Below are 25,721 nucleotides of genomic sequence, written 5' to 3'. Positions count from 1 at the left end.
TTTGGCTATAATATAAAAAAATGTACCATATATTTTTTTATTTCTTTTATTGAAAAATAGAGTTTTTTTTGTATTAGTAAGAGTATGTTCTTACTCTTATGGGTAAAAAATTAGTAATCTCTTTTGTGATTGTCTGTTTTAGTAAATGTCCTTCTCAAGAATTAAAATTATGATTATTTTATTATTCTAGGAATCCAATAAAACCTTATAATATTAGATATTTGTTACCCGAAAAAATGGAGCTTATAAGAGTTGAATTTCAAAATACTTTTTTAATAAACAGTGAACCCAATTGAGAAACCCAAATTTGATGGACCAATCAAACACAGCCCAAGTTAAACCATCAACGACCTTCAACACTGAATTGCAGTATTTGAATGAAGAAACCAACTTGGTGATGCTTTCTCAGTTACCCATCTTACCCGAAATCTTGAAGGTAATAAATATCATTTTTTTATTAAAATTTCCATGTACTTTTTACCCAATTCATAGTTTCTGTGAGTATTCTTGTGTTGTACCAGAATATAGGTTTGTTTTTTTGTATAATCCAAAGCATTGCTTGCACTGAATGATGTTATGGCGCAGAATTTGAATCTAATGAGAAGGGTTTTAGCCTATAGAATCTTGACCCATTTATCATGTTCTGCAAGATATTTTGCTCATTCTTCTTATTCAACCACTGATTTTAGAGTTCAACATGAGGGTAATTGTAACATTAGAAATGTCAATGATAAAAGTGATGGTTTTCGGAAAGTGGGTTCCGGGTTTCAAGGGGAGTTAAGTTTTGGTGCAAGTGTGAATTATAATGTAGAAGATGAGGGTGATGATGACGACGAAGTTGGTGAAGAAGAGGGTTCTAGTGATGATGAAAGTCTTGAGCTTATCGGTTCCTTTCGTGGAAATCACAAACAGAGAGAAAATATTGCAAGAGTTGAAATTGATGAAAATGAATTTAGACACCCTTTGGTGAAGGAGGTTTGTAGGTTAATTACTCTCAGGTCTGCTTGGAACCCTAAACTTGAAGGACAATTGAGGCATTTATTAAGAAGCCTCAAGCCCCCACATGTTTGTGCCATTTTGCGCTCACAAGTTGATGAACGGGTTGCTTTGAATTTTTTCTATTGGGCTGATCGGCAGTGGCGCTACAAACACAACACTATTGTCTACTATACACTGTTAGATGTCCTAAGCAAGACCAAACTGTGCCAGGGTGCTAGGCGGATTCTTCGCCTTATGACCCGCCGGGGAATTGAATGCCCACCTGAAGTTTTTGGCTATGTAATGGTATCTTATAGTCGTGCAGGCAAGTTGAGGAATGCCTTGAGAATTTTGACCTTGATGCAGAAAGCTGGAGTTGAACCTAATTTATCTATATGTAATACTGCCATCTATGTGTTGGTGAAGGGAAATAAATTGGAAAAGTCTCTGAGGTTCTTGGAACGAATGCGGATTACCGGAATTGAACCTGATATTGTAACTTATAATTGCTTGATCAAGGGTTACTGTGATTTACATCGGAGTGAAGATGGATTGAAGCTTATTGCAGAAATGCCATCTAAGGGTTGCCTTCCTGATAAAGTAAGTTATTATACCGTGATGGTTTACTTCTGTAAGGAGAAAAAAATTGAAGAGGTCATGCAGTTAATGAAGAGCATGGTTTCGGATAGTACATTAATACCAGATCAGGTTACATATAATACACTTATCCACACGCTTTCAAAGCATGGGCATGCTGATGATGCTCTTAATTTCTTGAGGGAAGCAGAAGACAAAGGTTTCCACATTGATAAGATTGGGTACAGTGCAATCGTTCACTCCTTCTGTAAGGAGGGGAGGATGGAGGAGGCAAAGAGTTTAGTGAACAATATGTACTCAAGGGGTTGTATTCCCGATGTGGTGACATATACTGCTATTATCAACGGATTTTGTCGCACAAGGAAGATAGATGAAGCGAAAAAGATGCTGCAGCAGATGTATAAACATGGGTGCAAGCCAAATACTGTTTCATATACAGCTTTGTTGAATGGTCTCTGTCACAATGAAAAATCATTAGAGGCAAGGGAGATGATAAATGTAAGTGAGGAGCATTGGTGGACCCCAAATGCTATCACATACAGTGTTGTGATGCATGGGCTCCGTAGGGAGGGAAAATTGTCCGAAGCCTGTGAATTGGTTAGGGAAATGGTTGAAAAGGGATTTTTTCCAACACCAGTTGAAATTAACCAGCTAATACAGTCTCTCTGTCGGAATAAGGAAGTTGTAGAAGCTAAATTATTTTTACAAGAATGTCTGAATAAGGGCTGTGCCGTCAATGTTGTAAACTTCACTACTGTAATTCATGGTTTTTGTCAGACCGATGACTTGGAAGCTGCTCTATCGATGCTAGATGACATGTATTTAAGCAATAAACATCCTGATGCAGTCACATACACAGCATTGGCTGATGCATTGGGGAAGAAAGGTAGATTGGACATGGCTTCTGAGTTGATTGTGAAGATGCTCAGCAAAGGTTTGGATCCTACTCCTGTAACATACCGGACAGTCGTACACCGTCATTGTCAATGGGGTAGAGTGGATGATATGTTGAAATTATTGAAAAAAATGCTTGCTAGGCAGCCCTTTGGAACAGTATACAATCAGGTTATCGAGAAACTTTGCGCTTTTGGGAATCTTGAAGAGGCTGACAAACTTCTCGGGGAGGTTTTGAGAACAGCATCAAAAGTTGATGCTAATACATGCCATGTTCTGATGGAAAGCCATCTGACTAAAGGGGCTGCTATGTCTGCATATAAAGTGGCATGTCGGATGTTTAGCCGAAATTTGATTCCGGATTTAAAGCTCTGTGAGAAAGTGAGCAAGAAACTGATGTTAGAAGGGAAGTTGGTGGAGGCGGATAACCTTATGATACGACTTGTTGAACGTGGAATACAACAATGAGATGCAAAGTGAAGTTAGCTGCTATTCTAAGCTTAAAAGTTAAAGGATGGTCCTATTTTAATTCCGTTTATCATTTTCCTATGTTGGCAATCCATCTTCTGCTCCAAAATGAGCTATAAATGGAGGGATCAAAATCATGTTTTAGCCTTTATCAATTTCAAGTTCATTTATGCAGTTTTTAATGCATGATAACAGTTAGTGCCACATAGTTTTGTACATAATATGAGGTGATGTGCAGCAATCATTGCTTAACTTATAATGCACTTGATGTTTTCAGGTTTGAGTGTTCAAGACCAGTAGAGGTACTAACCTACAGGGTGAAATCAAGGAGAGGCATTTCATTCTTATTTCTGATATATGTTTCCTTGTAGCTTAAGTTTGAGAGTTTTGTGAGTTGGCCTTATATTTATATAATTTCTAAGAAGACATGGTTGTTTTCATGTTATAGGAGGTGAAACTTGATTTCATGTCAAATGAAAAAATAGTAATTAATTTTCTAAATCAGAAGCAAAAATTTCTTAATATTGATTTAAGTTCCCCTGGAGTCAACTTGATCTTTCTGTTGTTAAGTTCAGGTAAAACACTTGCTATCCTTGTTTTCAGTTAATGTGTCAGTTTCATTCTTCTATCCCACAATTTTTTTATAAGCAAAAGTATATTAATGGAATACAAGGATACTCAAACCCTTTTACAAAATCCTGTAACTTTGTTCATAGATCATAATCCATAATGCCATAAGAGATACAAGTATAAGGGCTCATACATCTAACCTGACCATAATTAAATCCGACAACGCCATTTGTTATTAATCAAATAAACGACAATGAATGATTTATCGGGTTAATCTCCTTTTCACCAAGCATATCATGCACTCATGTTTTCCATTTATTCACATTGAGCTGAATAATTGTGCTCTTTAATCAGATCATATGGTATGGAGCATGGAAGAAACGGTCCAAGAAGGAAAAAGTGCAGCTAACCTCAACCCTTGTAAGTATGATCATAACTACTAGCATGATTAACTGAAGCACATGTTTACTATCCCATTATTCATCTTTTAAACACATTCTCAAAGAACTATGAAGATTAGTTATCATATTGTTTCCTAAATATATGGTTGTAAGAATTGAGACATTCCTTCTCTTTTGAGAAGCTTTTCATGCACTTTAACTACTGGTTTGAAAATAGTGTTTTACTTTTTTACTTGACAGAAATCAATGTTAACCAATATATCAAGCATGGCTGTGTTAACTGAACATAGCTTCCTTGAAGCATATGCCGGAGAATCAATAGAGGGCTCTTCAACTGCAAAATTCTCTACAGGGGACATAATTTCAATGAACTCGGCCATCATCGCTAGCAGCAACCCAGATGACCTTAATGATCTATGTTATGCTGTCCTAGCACTTTTTCCGTGTCGTTTTGCGAAAATGGAAGGCATAACTGCAGGCCTTTGCTTGAAGGGACAAAGCATACCAAGAGTTGTATGCATTCATGTGTGGAAGTCTCTGCATTCTTGTTACTCATGGATTCTCAGTTCAGACCATAGAAAGTGGATGATGCCATATCTTGAACGTTTCTCTACTCACATGAAGTATGATATTTTCAGAGTAGTTTATGTTAATGGTGACAGTGTAGCCAATCTTAACTATGTTCCTCAATCCTCATCAGATGTTGGAAAATGAGAAAGATAGCACTAAGATCATAGGGCAGGCTATGCACAACTGAGAGTGCTGCTAAAGCTTCTAAATATAAACCATCATTTTCTGCAAAGGTTTTTCCCTCTTTCTTTTTTCTAGTAAATATTGTATATATACTGCATGAAGTTTCCAGGTAGAAATTTTAACTTGGGAACTCTATATTCATTACTATAAACTAGATTATAGATTTGATCAAGTAATTGTAATAATATATTCAATTGAAAATTGTTTTATAGGATTGAATTATCTTTCTTTGGACATAACTTGGGGGCATTATAACCTTACAAATATTTGAAGAAAAAGTCACAGGTTACAATGAATTCTTTCACTTCACCATCCTGCAAAACTTGCATAAACAAAAAATACTAGGAAGAGCCCAAAATGCTCACCTCCATATGTTGAAAACACTATTATTAAGCACAAGTACAAAATGTTAAGCTATATATTTCAATGAATTTATGGCAGATTAACCATTATATATGGTAGGCTACCATAGAGAAATGACATTGAAGTTGTCACTCACTGAAATATAGAAGTTCCAAAGTAAACTCTTAATGAAAATATAAGCTCCAAACTCCAAAACCAACTTGGAAAATAAAGCTAAAAAAAAGTATATGATCAATTTGGGGTGCAATCTTTCAGTTATGGTCTCCCCAGTCAATATGCAGTATTCAACAAAAGAAGTGGATTTTCATAAACTAATCAGCAAACATACCATATTTTCAGTCATAGATTTTCATGAAAACAGAAGAAAGCAAAAACATACCATATTTCCATGGATGCTCCTAAATATAGAGCCTTGAACACAACCAAGAGGTTTCACCAATTATTATAGACAAGTCACAACACATCATTATTATACTAGTGACTAGAACTTGTTGTTGAACTGAAATGATACATGTAATACTTTATTACTATTTCATTCTTTCATTTCATTCTATGCTCATTGCTATGAAGCGGGATCCTCTATCCGATAACACTTCATATTTTTAGCCAATCAAATTTCACTAGTTAATATAAAAATATTAATTTTTAATTTTTGGAATTTTCTTTTTATTTAATTTGTCGGGATAGGAAAAGGGGACATGCTTAGGGGCAACTAATTTAAGTTTGTGTTCCTCGGCTATCTATTGTTGGGAACATAGAAAATGTTTGGTAAATATATATCTCATACTAAATTGAAACAACTAGATATTCATTTGACACTTGATTCATTATTTAACTTCATAAATTTGGTTCATGAACCAAATGAGTTGAACTTGAGCTATTGAGTTCGTTAAATAGACGAGCCAATTTTCTTGTATAACCAATGATATCTTCTTATTTGATGGGTAGGGAAATGATCTCTCGGTGTATGGTTGGTCATCCAGTGAAACCTTACACCACTAGACTAGCGTCTCGTTGATAAACATTATGAGCATTTAACATTGTGAGTATAACATTTTAAATAATTTAACCTTTGTAACATATTGAGATTTATAGCATTATAACTTAATTTGATTTATGTGGCAAGTGAAACTAAGGCTTGGTCGTTGATCTTAAAGATAGTTAAATTGTAAGAAAGCATGTGTTGCCAACTTTGTATCGATTAAAAGATACTCTATACCAGTTTGGTGTAACAAAAAAGTGATACAATTGAAGATGGAGAGAAGACTTTTAGAATTGTGCAATAAGAAGAGCAGAGTTCATAGCAGAGAGTAAACTTAAACCCATAAGGGCTGCTAATCCATTAGAATCTATTGCCACCAAGAACTTCAGAACTTTTCTGTGTAATCAATTCAATTTCCCACCATATGCAGTATTATTTAAAGGCACGATTCCAGTTCAACAAGAACCAGTTTGCTGATTTTATGCGCCCAAGTGTAAGAAAGTAATTTTATTTTACTATTATTCCGACCTCTCTTGGAAACAATATTTTTACTTGTGAGAGTAAAACTTCGTACATCTACCATCCTTGGATTACTGTTATAATATTTCACTTTGTGGTTGTCATAGAATTGCAGCATTGCATCAAAAGAAGTTGGAACTACTAAACAGGTATCCATAATGGAATATAACTTGTTGGATTCCTTGCATTTTAACACATTCCATTTGCTTATAATTTCTTCAGTCCAGTGATAACTATAATATTTACAATTCAGTATCAATGCGGGGATAGCTCAGTTGGGAGAGCGTCAGACTGAAGATCTGAAGGTCACGTGTTCGATCCACGTTCACCGCATCTTCCTTTTTCTTCATGTCCTTAATTAATAAGGTGAAAAAAACAGGATGAATTTGAGGCAATGAATACCAATAATAGCCTGAATAATGTTGGATCATTTCTTGTATTTACCATCTAAACAACAGATTTGGTCTCGTATTTTTTTTTAAATTATCATACTATTCAACAAAGTTTTAAATTTGTTGTAATAGTGCAATATTCACATTTTACCCATATTTATTATTATTGGTTAGTTATAGTATCCCGCACAATAAAAATGAGGATTTCTCAATAAGTGACTCATCCTAATATTATTCTTTCTCAACGAATAGAAAAAGATATTCATTCTATCACTCTTTTATTTTATTTGCTTAGATAAAAAATGAGAAGATATATGATGTTATGGTTCAAAAGATAAAAATATCCATAAAATAAATAATGAGAACAAAAGAATATTATTTTATAATTAATTAAAAATTGATGTTACAATTTTATATTATATACTTATTATAATTTCAATTATTTTTAATTAATATTTTTATATCTAGTTTTTTTTTATGTATGTTACTAGTATTTAAAACAATAGAGAAGATGTATTTATTGCTAGTGTGAGAATAGGGATGGCAAAAAACCTCTACCCATGGGTAGGGGTGGCAATGTGGGCCGGCCCGACCCGGCCTGTATTGTTAAAAGGGCTCAAAATGCCAGCCCAGCCCATATTTTGCAGGGCTGACGGGCTGACCCGTTTTCCCTCCAAAATGTACATAATTAAAACTTTTAGACAAAAAATAATCAACAAACTTGATAGATGTCTTTTAAAATAAAAAATCACAAACATAAGTCTACAATATTACAATAACAACATAACATCTTAGCTTAAAACTTGTAAATTCTAAAGAAGAAACCAGTTGTCACGCCCCTCGCACAGCACAGTGTCACACACTTTAGTTTTTTTATTTTTCAACAATGGCCCGTCGGGCTAGCCCGGCCCGTCTTGGCCTGTCTAAAAAACGGGCTGAATATGGGTTTTTGGGCTAAAATCCTCAGCCCGACCCGCTAAAAATAGCCATCCGAACGGGCTGGCCCGTCGGGCCAAGCCCATATTGCCACCCCTACCCATGGGTATCCACGGGTAAAACCCGTACTGGTATGTACGGGTCACAAACATGTATTTGGGTATTATAAACAGGTTTTAAAAATAACCATAGTACATACGGATGAGTATAGGTATTATGGTATCCATGCATGCGGATAACAATTATTTATATGATTAATATATTATATTTAATTAAAATAAAAAAATACATTATTCTAACATTCATTACACTATGTATATTTTTTTCTTTTATTTTGTTTACATATTTTATTGAGTTTGGTGGTGAAACACCCTACAAATATTATTGCATGTGTAGAAACACACATATTTTACAAAGAAAATGTATATTTTTTTTAATGAAATGAGAACAAAAAATCACACAAATAGAAAACACCAATAAATTTAGCATTTTTGTCAAATATTCAATCAAAAGGTACATAAATAATTAAGTTTCATCTCATTTGAAACCTAATAGAAGTAAAAAAATTAAAAAGTCATTTATAATATAAGAAACTCGCGGGTATCCAGGAATACCTGCAAATACCCGCACACAGGTACGAGTACAAGCGGGTATGGGTAATGTTCTCCTATTTTGAAACGGGTAGTGGATAACTACTACCTGTTGCCCATTGTCATCCCTATGTGAGGGTCATCTACACAGTTACTATATTATTTACCATTCATTTTTAACAGCTAAGCGCTTTATGAAAATAAGGTCGAGACCAGAGGCGCCTCCTTTGGTGGATTGTAATAATAGAGCCGTAAACCCCACTATTAATTAAAATTAATACAAATGAATGATAGATAATATACTAATTATGTATAAATATTTACTTTCGGTGCATAAATATTTCATTTTTAAAACAAAAAATAGAAAATTTTGAAGGATATATTTGACATTTCAATCAAAATCATAATTCTGTCTTCATTTTCTCACCAAATTAGAGGACAAAGAACTTATGGTTAACCCACATCTTTTTATTCTCTTCTCTCTTCCTCCCTCTACAACTAAAAGGGAGAAATATTCATTTTCTCTTCAACTTCTCTCTCACTCCTTTATCTTCTCTTCATACCAAATAAAGACTTAAGTCGATGAGATTTAGTGCATTACTACTAGTATGATCATACCTAGTGAGATAAAAGTTTGGTTGTAGTATTTACACACAAAAATAAATAAATATCAAATATCAAAAAACAATAATATTATATTATGATAATTTCTATGGTTTTATATATTCAAATAATTATTTTTACTAATTTATATCTGAAATTAAATAAAATATTTTTATCACACCATAAATTTTTGTATAAATATTTTAAACCTGAAAATATATTTTTAAGTGTGTCTAATGAAAGACTGTTCCATCATAACTGCAATGATGATTACAAAATAAATTACATAATAGTATTAAGTATAATACTACCTTGGTAGCTCTCCATTTGACTGCACATAGGAACAAATATGAGGACTCAGTCATAAATACTATTTCAATACTAGCAGACAATGGAGTTAATATATTTTTTGATATGCAATTGATTGACAAATTCAAACTTTTCTACATTTTGCCCACAAAATACGTAATGACGTGTCCATATATTTGGGATAGGTTAATTATTTTGTGACATAAAATTTCATACAAAATATGAAGGTTTGTAACAATATATAGTATAAATGTTTGCTATTACGAAATATTATGTAATCCAGTTGAGGTATTCATTTAACATTCTCAACACTTAGTCGAAGTGATTTCAAATTGAATTTAATACATATACATTGATAGTGTAAGTACTTTTACATTGTGACTAAATCATTCACCATTAATTTATTAACGACCATTGACTTTTGGTAAATGATGTACCGTCAGTGTAAAAAACTTTATACTATCTATGCACAAATCTTAAACTCTTTCAAATTATTTTGAAATTTCATCAATTACATCTCTTCCTTTGTCATGTAGCCTGTAATCTATAAAGGACCAGGTCACTACACACAAACATTTTGTAATATCCTCCCACTTTTTTTTTTGAATAAGGAACTAATCTTTTTCCAGGGTTTGTCATTACAAAAAATTTGTCATATACCTACGAACACTTGTAGTGACTGTGAATAAAACAATAGGTATAGATATAATATACCTATGGAGGTTAAGAAATCGTAGGTATAGATGTAATATAACCATATATATCTAGGTTGGTAACTATAGAACCCTAGGTATAGATTTATACACCTATGAAAATTAAATAAATCATAGATATAAGTGTCATATAGCTACAAATGTATAGGTCAGTAACTATATGTATTAATGATAAAGAATAAAACCGTACAGATTTAAAAATACTAAGAGATGTACAAATTTAAAAATAATGAACAAAAAAGGAATAAAAAGCAAGAATAAATAATAAAAAAATAAAGTAAAAAAAATTAGAAAGGGGGTTACTGGGTAACGGAAGGTTACCCCCATAATCCCCAAACCAATTTAGAAAAAGGGTTTCCCCATGCCTCCACGCCCAAATCAAAGGGGAATCTAAAATCCCTAAATCCTCCACTGGCACCGGCGATCCAGAGAGGCGACGACGGTGAAGCCTCAAGGTGGTTCGCAACCGAGAGCGAGACGGCCCTGGTTCACGATGGTGGCGGAGGGAGGTGACCGGGAGGCCCTAGTTCAATAAATGTCGCTCATAGAAATAACCTATCTAAAAACACTTTATAATAAAGTAATTGTGTAACTTAAATAAGAGAATTGACAAAACAAAACCTAAATATAATTTAGATTCTTTCAATTTTGCAAGTGTTGATGTTAATTATTCCCTGGCATAATATTTTCTTCACAAAACATGAAAGTTGAATAAATATATAATGTAGATAACTGTAACTAAAAAAATATTATGTTATGCAATTGAGATTTTTTTTACTATTCTCAAGATTTAGTCTAAATGACATTTAGACAAGGTTAAAGGCAAGGCAGATTAAGAGAAAGGTCATCTCATGCTAATAAAGATATGTCCTAAACCATGTCCGGAGTAATGATATTGAAGGAAAAAGAGAAAAAATAATAAATATTTAAATTTTTTAATTGTCATAATATGTTTTGATTAGTCTTAAATATTGTTCTGGAGACCATTGTTTTGGTATTATCAAGGGTATTCCTCACTTTTTTAGTAAGGAACTATTCTCTTTCGGTTTCGTGGCTGCCCCTTCTAACAAGTGTAGCTCATAGGAATCGAAATCTCTACCTTAGGGATTCAGTGACACCTTATACAACTAGACTAACATTTTATTGGTGTTTGGAACGGAGACACCATATCTTTATCCTTCTTATACTAAGAGTCTAATACTAAGTATTCTTATTCCTTAAATTATAGTAAAAAATGCACTTTTGATTCATGCTTTCTGACAAATTTTGGCATTATCATACTCAGAATTCTAAGTCTTTACAACAGCAAGAGCCACGAGGAATGAATGAGTCACAAGGAATGAAATGAAAGAATTCTAAGTCCTTCTATAAATGCATGTACTTTGTCAACTTAGTACATGCATTTATAGAAGAACCTCTTGAAGAAACATGATAAAGGCCAAGAAGGTGGTACTAATTTTCCTCATATTTGTTCCTATGATGCAGTCATATGGAGAGCTACCAATGAAGCATAAACTCCACCATCAATCTTAACCAACACTTCATGTCTTCCCTTCTCAGCAATCACACCATTTTTCACTACTGCTATAATATCAGCCCCTTTAATTGTTCCAAGACGGTGAGCTACAACAACTGTAGTTCTATTCTCACTCACTTTCTCTATAGCCTCTTGAACTATACGCTCCGACTCGGCATCAAGCGCACTAGTTGCCTCATCAAGCAAAAGGATTTTCGGGTCTTTAAGCATGGCTCTTGCGATTGCTATACGTTGTTTTTGTCCTCCTGATAATTGTGTGCCTCTTTCCCCAACAGATGTTTCATAACCATTTGGTAGAGAACTTATGAACTTGTGTGCATTGGCTGCTTGTGCTGCTGCAATTATCTCTTCCTCGGTTGCACCTCCTTCTTTGCCATATGCTATGTTGGACCTAATGCTTTCATTGAAAAGAATTGGCTCTTGACCAACCAAACCCATTTGTTGCCTCAACCAGCTTAGTCTAAACTTTTTTATATCCACTCCGTCTATTAGTACCCGTCCCGAATCCGGGTTATAGAATCTCTCTAACAGGCTTATAACTGTTGATTTTCCACTCCCACTTTCTCCAACCAATGCAACAGTCTACATAAACAAATGTCACCACCAATGTTATGGAATTGATTTGTTTAAGTATAACCCAAATGCTTAATTAATACAATACTAAAGTTATGAATGATGATTACCTTTCCAGCTGGGATGCTTAGACACAAATCTTTGAATATTTGAATATCAGGCCTTGTTGGATACTTAAAGCTAACGTGTTCAAGTTCAATATCACCTTTTACAATTTCTAGTGTCATGCCATCATTGCTGCTTGAGTCAATGGCTGGTTTTGTGTCAAGAATTTCAAATATTGAAGCTGCAGAGTCTTTGGCCTTGTTTGTATCTGGTGCCAGGGCACTAGACTGGGAAACACCGATTGCGGTAACTGTTAAAGCAAAGAAAACCTGCATTGCATGCAATATGGTAAGAACCAATTCAAAGAAACTTCAAATAAAGTTGGATAAAAAAAAGTGAAGTACCTTGAAAACCTCTCCAAAAGTTGCTTTTCCATGTTGCACAAGTATAGATCCTACATAGAAACATAGAGCATTTGTGCAATATAAAACAAAAAAAGAGACACCAAGTCCTACACCACTGACAAGCCCCAACCGAACACCTTGTTTTGCTGGCCCTGAACATTTCGCATCGTACATATCCATCACTTTCGGTTCAGCACAGAATGATGCAATGGTTCTAATGCTACCAACGGCATCATTTGCCACTTGACTTGCCTCTTCATACTTCACCTGCAAAAGACAGTATTTTTATTATATTTGGAATAGGTATACGTACACTTTCTATTTGGTAAACTAGACGAAATTGAATTTAATCTAACCTTTGCATCAGCACTGAATCCTTTTAAAAACTTGGTCTGAATGTATCCTTGTATAAGCAACAAGGGTGAAACGGCCAGGATCACCAAAGCGAGTATCCAATTAGCTGAGAATGCTATAACTAAACCAGCTGTGATTGTTGCTATATTTTGAACAATGAGAGCAAGAGTGTCACCAACAAGACTTCTTACTGTTGAAGCATCCGTAGCTAACCTTGCACTCACTGCACCGCTGCAAGGAGATTCATTTCAAGTTGGATAAGTTGAAGGAATCAACATGCGGTAATGAATGTATCATTATTTTTCTAGAAGTAAATAACTTGCCTTGAATGCGAAGGATGATCAAACCAACTGATTTCTTGATGCACAACCTTTTGAAATGTTAACGATCGAATTCGTTCTATAAGTTTTCCACCAGCAATTCCAAATAAGTAGTTTTGCACGGATAAGGCCACAAGAGTAATAATCCCCAAACTAACAAATAGGACTGACCAAAACACAGAATCTTTTCGAAGTTGTTCTGGAGGTTTATAGAAAGTATTAATAGCTGATGAAAGCAAGAGACCAAATATAGGTAAAACAACACCATGCACTGCAGCAGCAATGGATCCTAGTAATAGGACAGGAATCTCAGGCTTGTTCAACTGAGCCAATCGTTTGATAGAGACATTTTGGCTCTTCTTATTACCAAGTTCATTACTTTCAAGGTCCTTATTATCCCCTTCTGTAGATTCAAGCGCGCCGATTGGGTAAGGAAGACCAAAGCTAAGTGAGAGAGATTGTCTTCTCCCTGATGAACTTTGGCTTATTGATCTCACAAAGGATGTCCTCTGGGGGGATGATCTAGACATGTGAGTGTTACTATCTAAATTAAAACTGTTGTTTGTCTTATCCACTTCATACTTATGTTGTCTTTCGTTGTCCTTAGCTCCTTCTTGTAGACGAATAAGCTGAGAATAAGCACCATCAACATCCTTGATTAACTCGTCGTGAGTTCCTGAATATAACGAAAAATTGCAAAACTAAGTACATATGATTCAAGTATAATATGACATATATGTTTTTACATATTAAACATGATATAATATATGTATCAAAGTTATTGTTGACAAGAACTGCAACACTTAGTTTAAGTATGTATTACCTTTTTCCACAATTTTCCCTTGATGAACAACTGCTATGGTGTTAGCATTTCTAATAGTTGTCAAACGATGTGCAACGACTACGGTTGTCCTGTTTGACATGACTTGTTCTAAGGCTTCTTGAACTATTCTTTCAGACTCAGCATCTAATGCACTAGTTGCTTCATCAAGAAGAAGGATTCTGGGGTTCTTTAAAATTGCTCTCGCAATAGCGATTCTTTGCTTTTGCCCACCTGAAAGGGAAGTGCCATTACCTCCTACCATCGTATCAATGCCCTGAAAAGAGTATGAGACAATTTTATAAACTAAAAACATTCTCAAGAATAAAAAGGAGAAATCTAAAACAAAGATCACTTGTGTTAGTGCAAGATAAGAGTGTGTATGTTTGTATCATAAGTAAAAAAGAACTTGTTATTATATACACCTGAGGTAACTTGTCAATGAACTTTTTGGCATTGGCAAGGGTTATTGCTGTTGTTATCTCCTCATCAGTTGCGCCTTCTTTGCCATATGCTATGTTCTCTTTGATACTGGCTGCAAACAAGACCGGTTCTTGACCAACAAGCCCAATTTGTTCTCTTATCCATCTAACTTGAAAACTCTTAAGATTCACACCATCTATAAGTACTTCTCCAGAATCAGGATCATAGAATCTTTCTAGTAAACTGATTATAGTGGACTTCCCACTCCCACTTTGCCCAACTAAAGCAGCAGTTGTGCCACTTGGTATGTAGAACGAGAATCCGGAAAATATCTGAATATCTGGCCTTGCAGGGTATCTGAAGTGAACATCTTTGAGTTCAATATCTCCCTTTATGTCTTCCAAGACAACACCATTTGTGTCATAAGCATCAATTGTCGGTTTTCGTTTAATCGTCTCAAACATCTTATATGCTGCTGCTTGCCCTGCTGCAAATGCATTAAGGCATGGGGTTGTCTGACCAAGTGCCCTGATGCAAGTTAGGTTAAAAGTATAAGGTTGTGATACAGAATCAAATCATGTTTAGTACCGAACATGAACAAGTTCTAGAAAAACAAAGAAAAAACATGTCTCACTTACATTCCACCACTATTAACAGATACAATTATATTGAAGACATCTCCACCATTGTATCCTTTCTCAATTATCAGTTTGGAACCATACCACATAGCAAGTGAATAAGTGCTGAAGACAATCAACAAAAGAAGTCCCATTCCTAACCCTGATGCTAGCCCTTGTTGAACTGTTGTAGCATATGCAACTTTTAGCTTGTTATGATACTTATCTATTGCTTTTTTCTCACCAGTAAAAGATGCAACCTGATTAAGTATCATGAAAAAAGATAAGGACCATGGTTACATATAAAAGCAAATCATTCAAAGTAGTTGTGAGTAATTGATATGTGTGCCTTACTGTTCTAATGGCTCCAAGTGTTTGTTCAACAACATTTCCAGCTTCAGCATAAGCAGTTTGGCCACGGCTTGACATTTTGGCCATCATCATTGACATGATTCCACCAACAATGACAAGACAAGGAATACATGCAAGCAAAACTATGGTGAGTTGCCATCCTTTTGTAAAAGCAATCATGAAGCCACCGATAAAGGATGAAAGTAGTTGTAAGAACTTTCCAACCTGCCATAGTAAACCTCTTGTCAGATCTCAGTTGGATTAAAATTCTTATCAGTTATTGTTTCTTTGGTATAACCAATGTGTCCCCTCACTATATGCATAAAGAAGTAATGCCTTTCGGGTGCATGGTTGTTTTTCCAAACATGTGTTAGCTCCCAGGAATTGAACCTTTGACTTTTAACTTTTGGTCTACTTCGATACTTATCTGGTAGGGTCTTAGATCATTAAACCAAAGCCTAGTTATTGTTTGAACCAGAGATTTGCTTATAATTATGATAGTACTGTTTGGTTACAAGAAACTAAATTATGGTTTCTAAAATGTAAAATTGTGTTCCATTATGCAGTTACCTAATGTGTGTAATAATATAAAGAAAGATGAGAACAGATAATTATATATAAACTTACCTTTTCTCCCATGGCATCTTGAATGAGAATGGTATCACCAGACATTCTCCCAATAACCTCACCAGTGTTAGTTTCAGTATCAAAGAATGCAATGTCTTGTTTCAATATAGTTTTCAAGTACAAGCTTCGAATCCTTGCAGCTTGTCTTTCTCCTGTTACCATCCAACATGATACCTCTGCACCATTTAACAAAATGATTCTCTTATCATGCATCATAACGCTTCAATGATATCTTTAATTAACAAATAAACAAGTACAAAATGAGAGGAAAAACAAATGTGCTATCTTACGTAGGAATGAGGCAATTCCAGCCCAAACAGCCAGATACACAAAGAACAATAAAACCTGAAAGTGCCAATCCCAGACATATTATAAGTTAGGGCAATGTTATTCTTCCAATATATGACTATTTTTCCAACAACTTCTCATTTAATAATACCTAAGCTTGGGTTATAAAACTCAATCATACAAAAGTTGTACGTAAAAATAAACAAGTTTTGTTAATGGAATAATATATTATATTAACCAAACGGGCATGCAATGCCAACAAGAATAAACAATAATGACCCTTCATTGAAGAAACCTCCATGCAAAAAGGGTTACATAGATATTTATATATGTATATATACCTTAGAGACTTCCTTAACAATGTTGGATTGATCTGTGGTACCAAAGGCATTGATAAGTTTCCCAAAAATGAGGGTCATGAGAGGTTGTGATAACCCATTTCCTATGGCACTTATGACACCAATGGTCATCAAAGTCGAATCAAGGCTATCAGCAAAAGTGAACAGCTTATAGAAATGAACTTTTTCATTGACTTTGTTGGCTTTGTGTCCTTCATCTTCTGCCATAGAAAATGAGGTTTTAGGGAAATGAGGAGGCACTTTCACTCAGATAACAAAATAAAGAGACAATAATGATGTATTTAAATACATGCATTATCACATGTATTAGTCAAAAACAGAAACTTGTTATTCGGTTTGTTCTACCAAATCTAGCTGTGGCTAACTGTCAACCGTAAAAAATGCTGTTTCTGATATAAAATGATACCTTTTACCTTCTAGAAATAAATTGTTGATCATTTCTAGGCCTAATTTGTGCCAACATTTTTTCCTTAAGTTTTTTAAACAATTCCTTTTTATCATAGACAGTTACTATTTTTTCTCATCAAACTTATTGTTTAAAGATTTAATTAAGTAATTAAGAAATATAATTTATATACAGACAATATTTTTTATACCGCATCGTCCACTATTTCATTATTATTATTTTTATGTTAATTAAGTTCAGAGAAAATTAAGTACCAGCCTAATTTTTTGTTTCTAGTAGCTTTGATGACACTTGAGTTTTAAATAGATGTTATTGATTTACCATTTTACATTTTGGATTATTTCATCAATGACTTATATTATCCTTGACTGTCCCATAATTGTGAGACATTTTTATTCCTCAAGTTCATTATCCAGTGAACATATTTGGATTGTCGTCTTCTCTGTCATTGTCCTCTAGAAATTGTCTTCAGTGGGCTCATTGATCTTAATTTATATATGTGAACACCCAATTTTATCCGGTCCAGAAAAAATTCAAAACTTTTTCAAATTTAAAATAATTGAATTCCAAAATAATTTTTCTTTTCAAAAACAAATAAAAAATGCAATAAAAGATAATTTCTAGAAACTCATATATTGGCCCCTAAAAACAATTATAAAATGGTTTTATTTTATTTGTTTTAAATTTTTCGAAATTATAATATTAAATGAATAAAAATAATTAAAACATTTTTATGGATTTTTTATAATTATTTCTGGATTTATTAAGGTAATTAAATAAAAATGGCAAGTATATTCTCTTAACAAACTTTCATTTGAAAATTTAAAAATAGGAAATAATATTAAAATATGTTGGTCAAAACTGTTTGGTTGGGATTCCTAAAATTAAGTAATGAGATGATAAATCGGTTAACCTAATTTTAGGAATTCAGTGGTTAAAATTTTGCTATAAATAGAGCTTAGGTTAAACAAAAAATTACACTGTAAACATACTGAACATACCGTAAACACTGCCAAAAGTGAGAAGAGAGAAAAGTAAAAGGCTAAGGAGGAGGATCCAGTGTGGATGAGAGTACCACTGCCTGGTGCTCTTGCTTTTAGCCCGATCCTGGGCCGTTTGATCTACATACAAGCCTTCCTTAATCGTTGACTAGAAGATTCCCCAATCATGTGACAAAAGCTCATCCGGTTTCACTACACGCTGCTGCACTGGACTCCACTTCCTAATAGAGAAAGTGATCATATGTACACGAGTACATTCTGGACTCCACACACCCTCTTCTACAACCATTCCTCAGGCGACACGTGTCCTAGTCAACATTGGACTTTTCGTTGCCAATAAGAAGTGGACACGTGTCTTTGCACTTTTGTTTTCCTTTTACTGGATCATAGCTCTCAGAGGTTTATATTTATTTCCTCTTTTTTTTGTATTATGTTTTATTTGTATACTATAAAATCAATATTAATTTAGCAAATGAAATGTAATATTTTTGTTTTAACATGAGATCAATCGTGAAATAAAAAATATTATTTTGATTAAATAAATATTTTTTTTATGGAATAAATAATTAATAACAAAATGATATTTTTAGCATTTAATGAACAAACTTTTTTAACCTAACAAAGTGGTAACAAAAATCAATTTTATGAACACATAGTAATAACCAAAAAAAGAATAAAAAAATTCTTTTAATATAGTTAACACTCAACAAACTCCTTTTGAATTCAAATAGAAATTTTTTCTAACCAAATAACTATAACTTTTTTTACTATAATTAAAATTATCATTCATAAAAAATTTATTTTTGTACAAATATTTATACTTAAAAATATTAATTATGAATGCTTATGATATAATTTGAGATTTTTGAGATTTAATCGAAGATAGAGAGAAGGTCGCCTTGGAGGCCTCTTTCTTCTGAGATCATCTTCGAAAGGTCGTGCAACGCCGCTTCTTTTCAATCGGTTAAATCTCAAAATCAATTAAACGCTATTTTCTAAATTAAATAAATAACAAAAAATTAATCAAATCAACATTCTTTTCAATAATAAACAAAACTCGCAAAATATATATTTTTGACTAGAAAAATACATTTTTATTAAAATACACTCAACCAATAAATCGTTTTCTACTTAAAGAACTACGTAAGCCTTGATCCCCTTAATAGGGGTACGTAGGACCAAAGTCATTCTTGTCAGACACAATAATAAAATAAATAATTGTTTTCTTTTTAATAATTAATTAATAAATCATAAAATTTAATAATAATAATAATAATAGTAGTAATAATAATAAGCTCATATACTTTAATGAAGGATACCGCTTAAGGCGGGCGGGTAGGGTGCTAATACCTTCCCTACCTTGTAACCGACTCCCAGACCTGGATATCAAAAATCCAAAAGCCCATGGTAATTGAGCTTTAAAGATTTTTCTACATTTTTAATTATAAAATGTAGTGGCGACTCTAAACAAAGTCTTGTAGCCGAAAATCGGGGCGCGACAATATATAATTTTTTCAATTAATGGCTCCTAAACTTTTAATCCTTCAAAGAATCAATTGCTAAGTAGAACATATATAAGGGAGTCATCTCACTTATTTCTTATTGGTTAAAAAAATAAAACATGTATTATACATATATATATATATATATTAATTTTATATTATGTGATCAATAAAAATAAAATGGTACATGTTCTTACCCGGCGATCCAAAAGTCCCACAGGCTTGGTCGCCGAGGTAGGTCTAGCGTGATTGGCCCACAAGAGTTGACCGTGGAGACACTTCTTGGCATGTCGTCTGTACCTCACCAACCCACCTGCCAACACGGCAGGCAGACTGAAAAACGGCTACCGAATCGGCCACAAGCTAAAAGACAAGGTAGCACAGAGTACGGCCCTGGCAGGCCGCCTGACACGGAAAAAGCAGCCCCCGACAATACTCTTGGTCGGTTACGTACTACACTACCTCTCAGGAGCCCAAAGTCAACTCTCCCCTATAAATAGAAGTCTCTACCAACATGAAGTATTCTAATCTCTCTACTCTCTAAGCATTACTTACTCTATTGCTCTCTCATCCCTCATATTCTCATATTCCCATATACTTCTCACCCAAGTTCATATACTGACTTGATCGTCGGAGAACCTTTTCAGGTACCTCCACCGGCGGGTCCAACTCTTCCACATTATCCTGCTACACTGACGTTCTTCCTCCTCTTCATCCTTTGCAACCGATCAACTACCGTCCCATTCCTTTGTGTTCTAGGAAAGAACATTGGCGCTGTCTGTGGGGACTCACACCATGGTGACTACCTGAAATCGAGCTCTATCTACCAACTTAGTTGACCCTGCCCCAAGTACCCTCCCCCACCAAGACAACCATCCCATCAAGCCAGCCTCAGTCATCATACCACACCAGAACAACAACCAACCACCCAACACCTCCTCCAAATGCTAGAACGCCAAGAGCGGCTCATCCAGCAACAGGCCGACATAATACAAGAACTTCGCCAATCTAAGACAAACCCTGGCGATCACTCAGAGCGTTCTATTCACGAAAGTAACCGTGAAGAGTCAGCGAGCGAATCCCACCTACTATCCCAACCAATCCCACACCAATCCTGCGGTGCTAGACATCCCTTTACACCAACCATTATGGCCTACCCATTACCCTCACACTTTACCCGCCCTACAAATATGGACCAGTATGATGGTACGACGGACCCCCAGGATCACCTTGACGCTTTCGAGGCTTCCATATTATTTCACGGGGCGATCGACCCAATTATGTGCAGAGCTTTCCCCGTAACTCCCAAAAAGGCGGCTCTACAATGGTTCACTCGTTTGGCTCCAAACATCATCAGCACATGCGAAACTCTAGCTTTAGCCTTCAACACAATATTCACAGCAAGCAAAGAGCAACCCAGGTCGTCGTACACGCTGTCTGGCATTCGCCAAGGACCTAACGAATCCATCTGGGCGTATCTAGATCGGTTTAATACCAAGGCCATGAAGGTACGTACTTTGAGCCTTGAGGTCGCGGTGCACGTCCTCGTTATGGGACTTCAAGAAGGTCTCTTCCGCATAGAGCTAGCCAAGTACACAGATCTTACAATGGAAGACCTCCGCTCCAAAGCCCAACAATTCATCAATTTAGAAGAAACCCACCATATTCACACCCACACCGAGCCCCAAATACAGACCCTTCACGGGAAGCCAAACGACCAAGGCTTCACGACTACCCCCACGACCTACCCTCACAACCCAAAAAGGCCAAATACTCCACATACACCCCTTTGAATGCCTGCCGCTCAAGAATTCTACAGGAGGTCCTCTCCATCCACCTCTTCCAACTTCCCCGCCCACGCCCTACCAAGCCAGGCCCACAAGACCGATCCAAATACTGCGATTATCATAGTATGTTTGGCCACCTGACCAATGATTGCACACAACTCCGTGACACCATCGAGGACCTCATCCAGGCCGGTCATTTGCAGCGGTTCATCGCGGGTTTGGAACAACGTCGACGATCGCCACAATATCGTCGACCCGAGTCTTCGAAAAGACGGTCCCCTCCTCAATTTCAGCAATGGCGTCTTACCCCACGGCCTCAAGCGGATAGGCATCGTACAAACAACCGAAGGTCGATGAGCCCAATTGACATTAACACTATTTCAGGAGGCTTTGCCGCCGGAGGCACCTCCAGGGCCGCCTAGAAGAGGTATGTGTGGGAGGTAATGCATGTCGCCGCCGAGACAGAGCTACAGTTCAGCGCCCCCTATTACATTCGACGACCGTGATTATGAAGGTGTCATCCGAGGGCACGATGATCCCCTCGTTATCACTGCCAAGCTCAACAACAAGAAGGTTAGCCGCCTATTCATTGATCAGGGCAGCTCAACTGACATTATCTTCCAGGATTTGTTTGAGAAGATGGAACTCCGTGACCGCGATCTCCTGCCATATGATGGGCAATTGGTCGGATTTTCTGGTCAAGGAATTACCCCCAGGGGGTACGTGAAGATTTGGCTAACGATCGGCGATCACCCTTTGAGTAGGACGATCCAGACAAAATTCTTGGTGGTCCAGTGCGATTCAGCGTACAACACCATTATTGGTCGACCAACTTTGAACAGGCTTAAAACAATCGTCTCTACACCCCATCTATGTATGAAGTTCCTCTCAAGCAACCTCCAAATCTGCACAGTGAAAGGGGATCAACACTCAGCTCACAATTGCTACCAGATGAGCCTCCGTCCCCACTTCAGCAAACAACATGCACCCCCCTCCACAAAAATCCCGGGGCGTGCATATGGTAGAACTGAATGTCCGTGCAAACGAAGGGGATTTTCGACCAAAGTCAGAAGGGGTAAAACAACTTTGCAATTGGGCCAATCATCAGGACAGGTGGTCTATCTTGGAAACACCCTTCCGCCAAATCAAAGGTTGAAGCTGGAGGCATCTTTGAAGGCGAACTGGGACCTCTTTGCCTGGTCAGCAACAAACATGCCTGGTATAGATCCTTCCTTTGTTTGCCACCGGCTAACGAAAAATCAAGGTGTTAAACCAGTGGCACAGAGAAGGCAAAAATGGGGACTGACATGACCAAGGAGGTCGCCTTGAAGGTTGCCGAGTTGCTAGAGGTGGGTTTCATCCGCGAGATCACTTACACCACTTGGTTGGCAATGTTGTGTTGGTAAAGAAGCCTTCTGGGAAGTGGCGGATGTGCGTGGATTACACGGATCTCAATAAGGTATGCCCTAAAGACTCTTATCCTCTTCCAAATATTGACCATTTGGTGGATAATTCTTCAGACTATCAATACATATCCTTCATGGACGCATATTCTGGGTACAATCAGATTCCGATGTACCCTTCCGACCAGGAGAAAACAGCGTTCATCACTGATCAGGCCGCCTACTGCTACAATGTCATGCATTTTGGGTTGAAAAATGCTGGGGCGACTTACCAGAGAATGATGAGCAAGGTGTTTGCCGGGCAGATTGGAGAACACATGGAAGTTTACATGGATGATATGATCGTCAAAAGCCTCCCCGACAAAGATCATATTTCCATTCTGGAAAATATTTTCCAACAACTCCGCAAGTACAACATGAGGCTCAATCTAGAAAAAGGTACCTTCGGAGTGGAAGTTGGCAAGTTCCTCGGTTTTCTTTTGACTAGTCGAGGGATTGAGGTGAATCCATCCAAGTGCCAGGCAATCATCGACATGAGGAGCCCCCGCACAGTCAAAGAAGTTCAACAGTTGAATGGGCGACTAGCTGCATTGTCCAGGTTTCTCCCATCCGCCGCCAAACACTCACTTCCCTTATTCCAATTGTTGAAGATAAGCAAGAGCTTTGAATGGTCTGACAATTGTGAAGTGGCGTTCAACATTTTCAAACAATTTTTGGCTGCCCCTTATTCTCTCCAAGCTAAGGCCTAATGAGGTTCTGTATGTGTACCTGGCCGTGTCCGATGAGGCAGTCGCAGCCGTGTTGATCCGAGTGACGGCAGAAGGACAAAATACTGCCTATTTTACAAGCAAAGCCTTGCAAGGCCCAGAATTGATATATCAGAAGCTGGAAAAGGTGGCTTATGCATTGTTGATAACCACGCGACGGTTACGCCAATACTTCCAATCTCATGCAACTGTTGTCAGAACCAACCAACCAATCAGGCAAATCTTACATAAACCAGAGTTGGCTGGGCGGATGATCACGTGGTCAATTGAACTCTCACAATTTGACATCCGTTTCAAACCTCGCACAGACGTCAAGAGCCAGGTCCTGTCTGATTTCATGGCCGAACTAACCGCACCAGAGGGCGATCGGGAGCAGGTGTGGACTATCTTTGTCGACGGGTCTTCTAATCTAAGGGGCAGCGGGGCTGGAATTCTCCATCCCCTCACCTTCACGTTTCCAACCTCCAATAACTAGGCAGAATATGAGGCTTTCATCGTCAGGTTACAACTAGCAAAAGAGGTGGGCGCCCGTAAGGTATTAATTTGCAGTGATTCCCAATTAGTTGTTTCCCAAATTACGGGTGCATACCAGACCAAGGATACCCTCCTTGGGAAATATCTGCTCAAGGTAAAAGAACTCATGGCCGACTTCGATGAAGCAACCATTCAGCATGTGCCCTGTGAAAGCAATGTCCGGACATATATCTTGTTCAAACTTGCTAGTACCAAATGCCTCGGAAACAATCGGTCCGTTGTCCAGGGCACAATATACCACCCAAGTATCATGGCAGTGGAACAAGTGGAGATTCCAGACAACTAGACAAGCCCATTCATCTGATACATCCTCCATGGTAACCTGCCCTCTGATTTAAAAGAGAAGCAACAATTCCTCAGATGTTGCTCCTGGTACACTCTAGTCTGGGGGACCCTATATCGGCGGGGATTCACCGCCCCCTTGCTTAAATGTCTTGGTCCAGAATGGGCGAATTATGTCCTTAGAGAAATCCATGAAGGAAGTTGTGGGCATCACTTGGGTGCTGCTTCACTCGCCAAGAAGGTACTACGTTCTGGATACTACTGGCCCACAGTGGAAAAGGACGTCGCAGACCTTACCCGAAAATGCACTCGTTGCCAACTTTTCGCTAACTTCCACAAAGCCTCGCCAGAGGAATTAACCACAACTCAAGCGCCTTGGCCTTTCTGCAGATGCGGTATGGACATCCTGGGACCTTTCCCTCAAGCAATAGGGCAATTGAAATTTTTGATAGTCGCCATAGATTATTTCACCAAGAGGATAGAGGCAGAAGCATTGGCCACCATCACCTCAGCGAATATCCAAAAATTCACTTGGCGAAACATAATCACCCGGTTCGGTATCCCATCCGCCATAGTAATTGATAACGACACTCAGTTTGGTGATCGAAGGTTCCAAGAATTGTTGTCAGGCCTCCGCATTAAACAACACTTCACTTCAGTGGAGCATCCACAAACTAATGGGCAGGCCGAGACAACAAACAAGGTCATCTTAAAAGGTATAAAGAAGAAGCTGGACGTTAATTTTATATTATGTGATCAATAAAAATAAAATGGTACATGTTCCTACCCGGCGATCCAAAAGGCCCACATGCTTGGTCGCCGAGGTAGGTCTCACGTGATTTGCCAGACCAACTCCATCACGTGCTATGGGCGTACCGGACCACTCCCCATTCTACAACCAGCGAGTCACCATTTAATTTAACATACGGCGCGGAAGCCATGATCCCGATCGAGATAGGAGAATCTACCTGGCGAACACTTCAATTTAACGAGGGTGGCAATCAGTCAAGAAGAAATTGTGTAGCCGAAAATCGGGGGGTGACAATATATAATTTTTTCAATTAATGGGTCTTAAACTTTTAATCCTTCAAAGAATCAATTGCTAAGTAGAACATGTATAAGGGAGTCATCTCACTTATTTCTTATTGGTTAAAAAAATAAAACATGTATTATACATACATATGTATATATATATATATATATATATATATATATATATTAATACACACACAGACACACATATATGTGTGTGT

The 25,721-nt window shown here is 36.8% G+C and overlaps 2 protein-coding genes, 1 non-coding gene and 1 pseudogene across 3 annotated transcripts; 3 read left to right on the top strand and 1 right to left on the bottom strand.

Annotated features, from left to right (window-relative positions):
* Nucleotides 443-3,156, top strand: LOC109345245 (pentatricopeptide repeat-containing protein At3g04760, chloroplastic-like). Its single transcript, XM_019584124.1, has one exon. It carries the CDS (start codon nucleotides 577-579, stop codon nucleotides 2,935-2,937), a length of 2,361 nt encoding a protein of 786 aa, XP_019439669.1. The 5' UTR covers nucleotides 443-576; the 3' UTR covers nucleotides 2,938-3,156.
* LOC109345249 lies at nucleotides 3,841-4,867 on the top strand (annotated as a pseudogene).
* On the top strand, nucleotides 6,786-6,858 carry TRNAF-GAA. Its single transcript has one exon. It is a non-coding gene; the product is annotated as a tRNA-Phe (tRNA).
* LOC109345244 (ABC transporter B family member 9-like) lies at nucleotides 11,471-16,993 on the bottom strand. The gene is made up of 12 exons (XM_019584122.1): nucleotides 16,769-16,993; nucleotides 16,430-16,484; nucleotides 16,140-16,315; nucleotides 15,516-15,737; nucleotides 15,183-15,421; nucleotides 14,547-15,072; nucleotides 14,125-14,398; nucleotides 13,305-13,977; nucleotides 12,984-13,212; nucleotides 12,628-12,894; nucleotides 12,289-12,552; nucleotides 11,471-12,187 (listed from the first exon to the last, which is right to left on the bottom strand). Exons 1-12 carry the CDS (start codon nucleotides 16,991-16,993, stop codon nucleotides 11,543-11,545), a joined length of 3,795 nt encoding a protein of 1,264 aa, XP_019439667.1. The 3' UTR covers nucleotides 11,471-11,542.

This window comes from Lupinus angustifolius, chromosome LG04 (genome assembly GCF_001865875.1).
Source record: "Lupinus angustifolius cultivar Tanjil chromosome LG04, LupAngTanjil_v1.0, whole genome shotgun sequence".
Classification (NCBI taxonomy): Eukaryota; Viridiplantae; Streptophyta; class Magnoliopsida; order Fabales; family Fabaceae; genus Lupinus; species Lupinus angustifolius.
Note: the sequence above shows the minus strand (reverse complement) of the source record. Positions and strands in the feature narration are given on the sequence as shown.

What these genes read in the sequence shown, in the direction of transcription:
- LOC109345245 (XM_019584124.1), top strand. Translation starts at nt 577, where the DNA reads ATGGCGCAGAATTTGAATCTAATGAGAAGGGTTTTAGCCTATAGAATC.
- LOC109345244 (XM_019584122.1), bottom strand. Translation starts at nt 16,993, where the DNA reads ATGGCAGAAGATGAAGGACACAAAGCCAACAAAGTCAATGAAAAAGTT. An exon ending in GATCATCCTTCGCATTCAAG is followed by an intron (nt 13,213 to 13,304) that starts GCAAGTTATTTA and finishes ATCTCCTTGCAG; the next exon opens with CGGTGCAGTGAGTGCAAGGT. An exon ending in TAAGCATCCCAGCTGGAAAG is followed by an intron (nt 12,188 to 12,288) that starts GTAATCATCATT and finishes TTGTTTATGTAG; the next exon opens with ACTGTTGCATTGGTTGGAGA.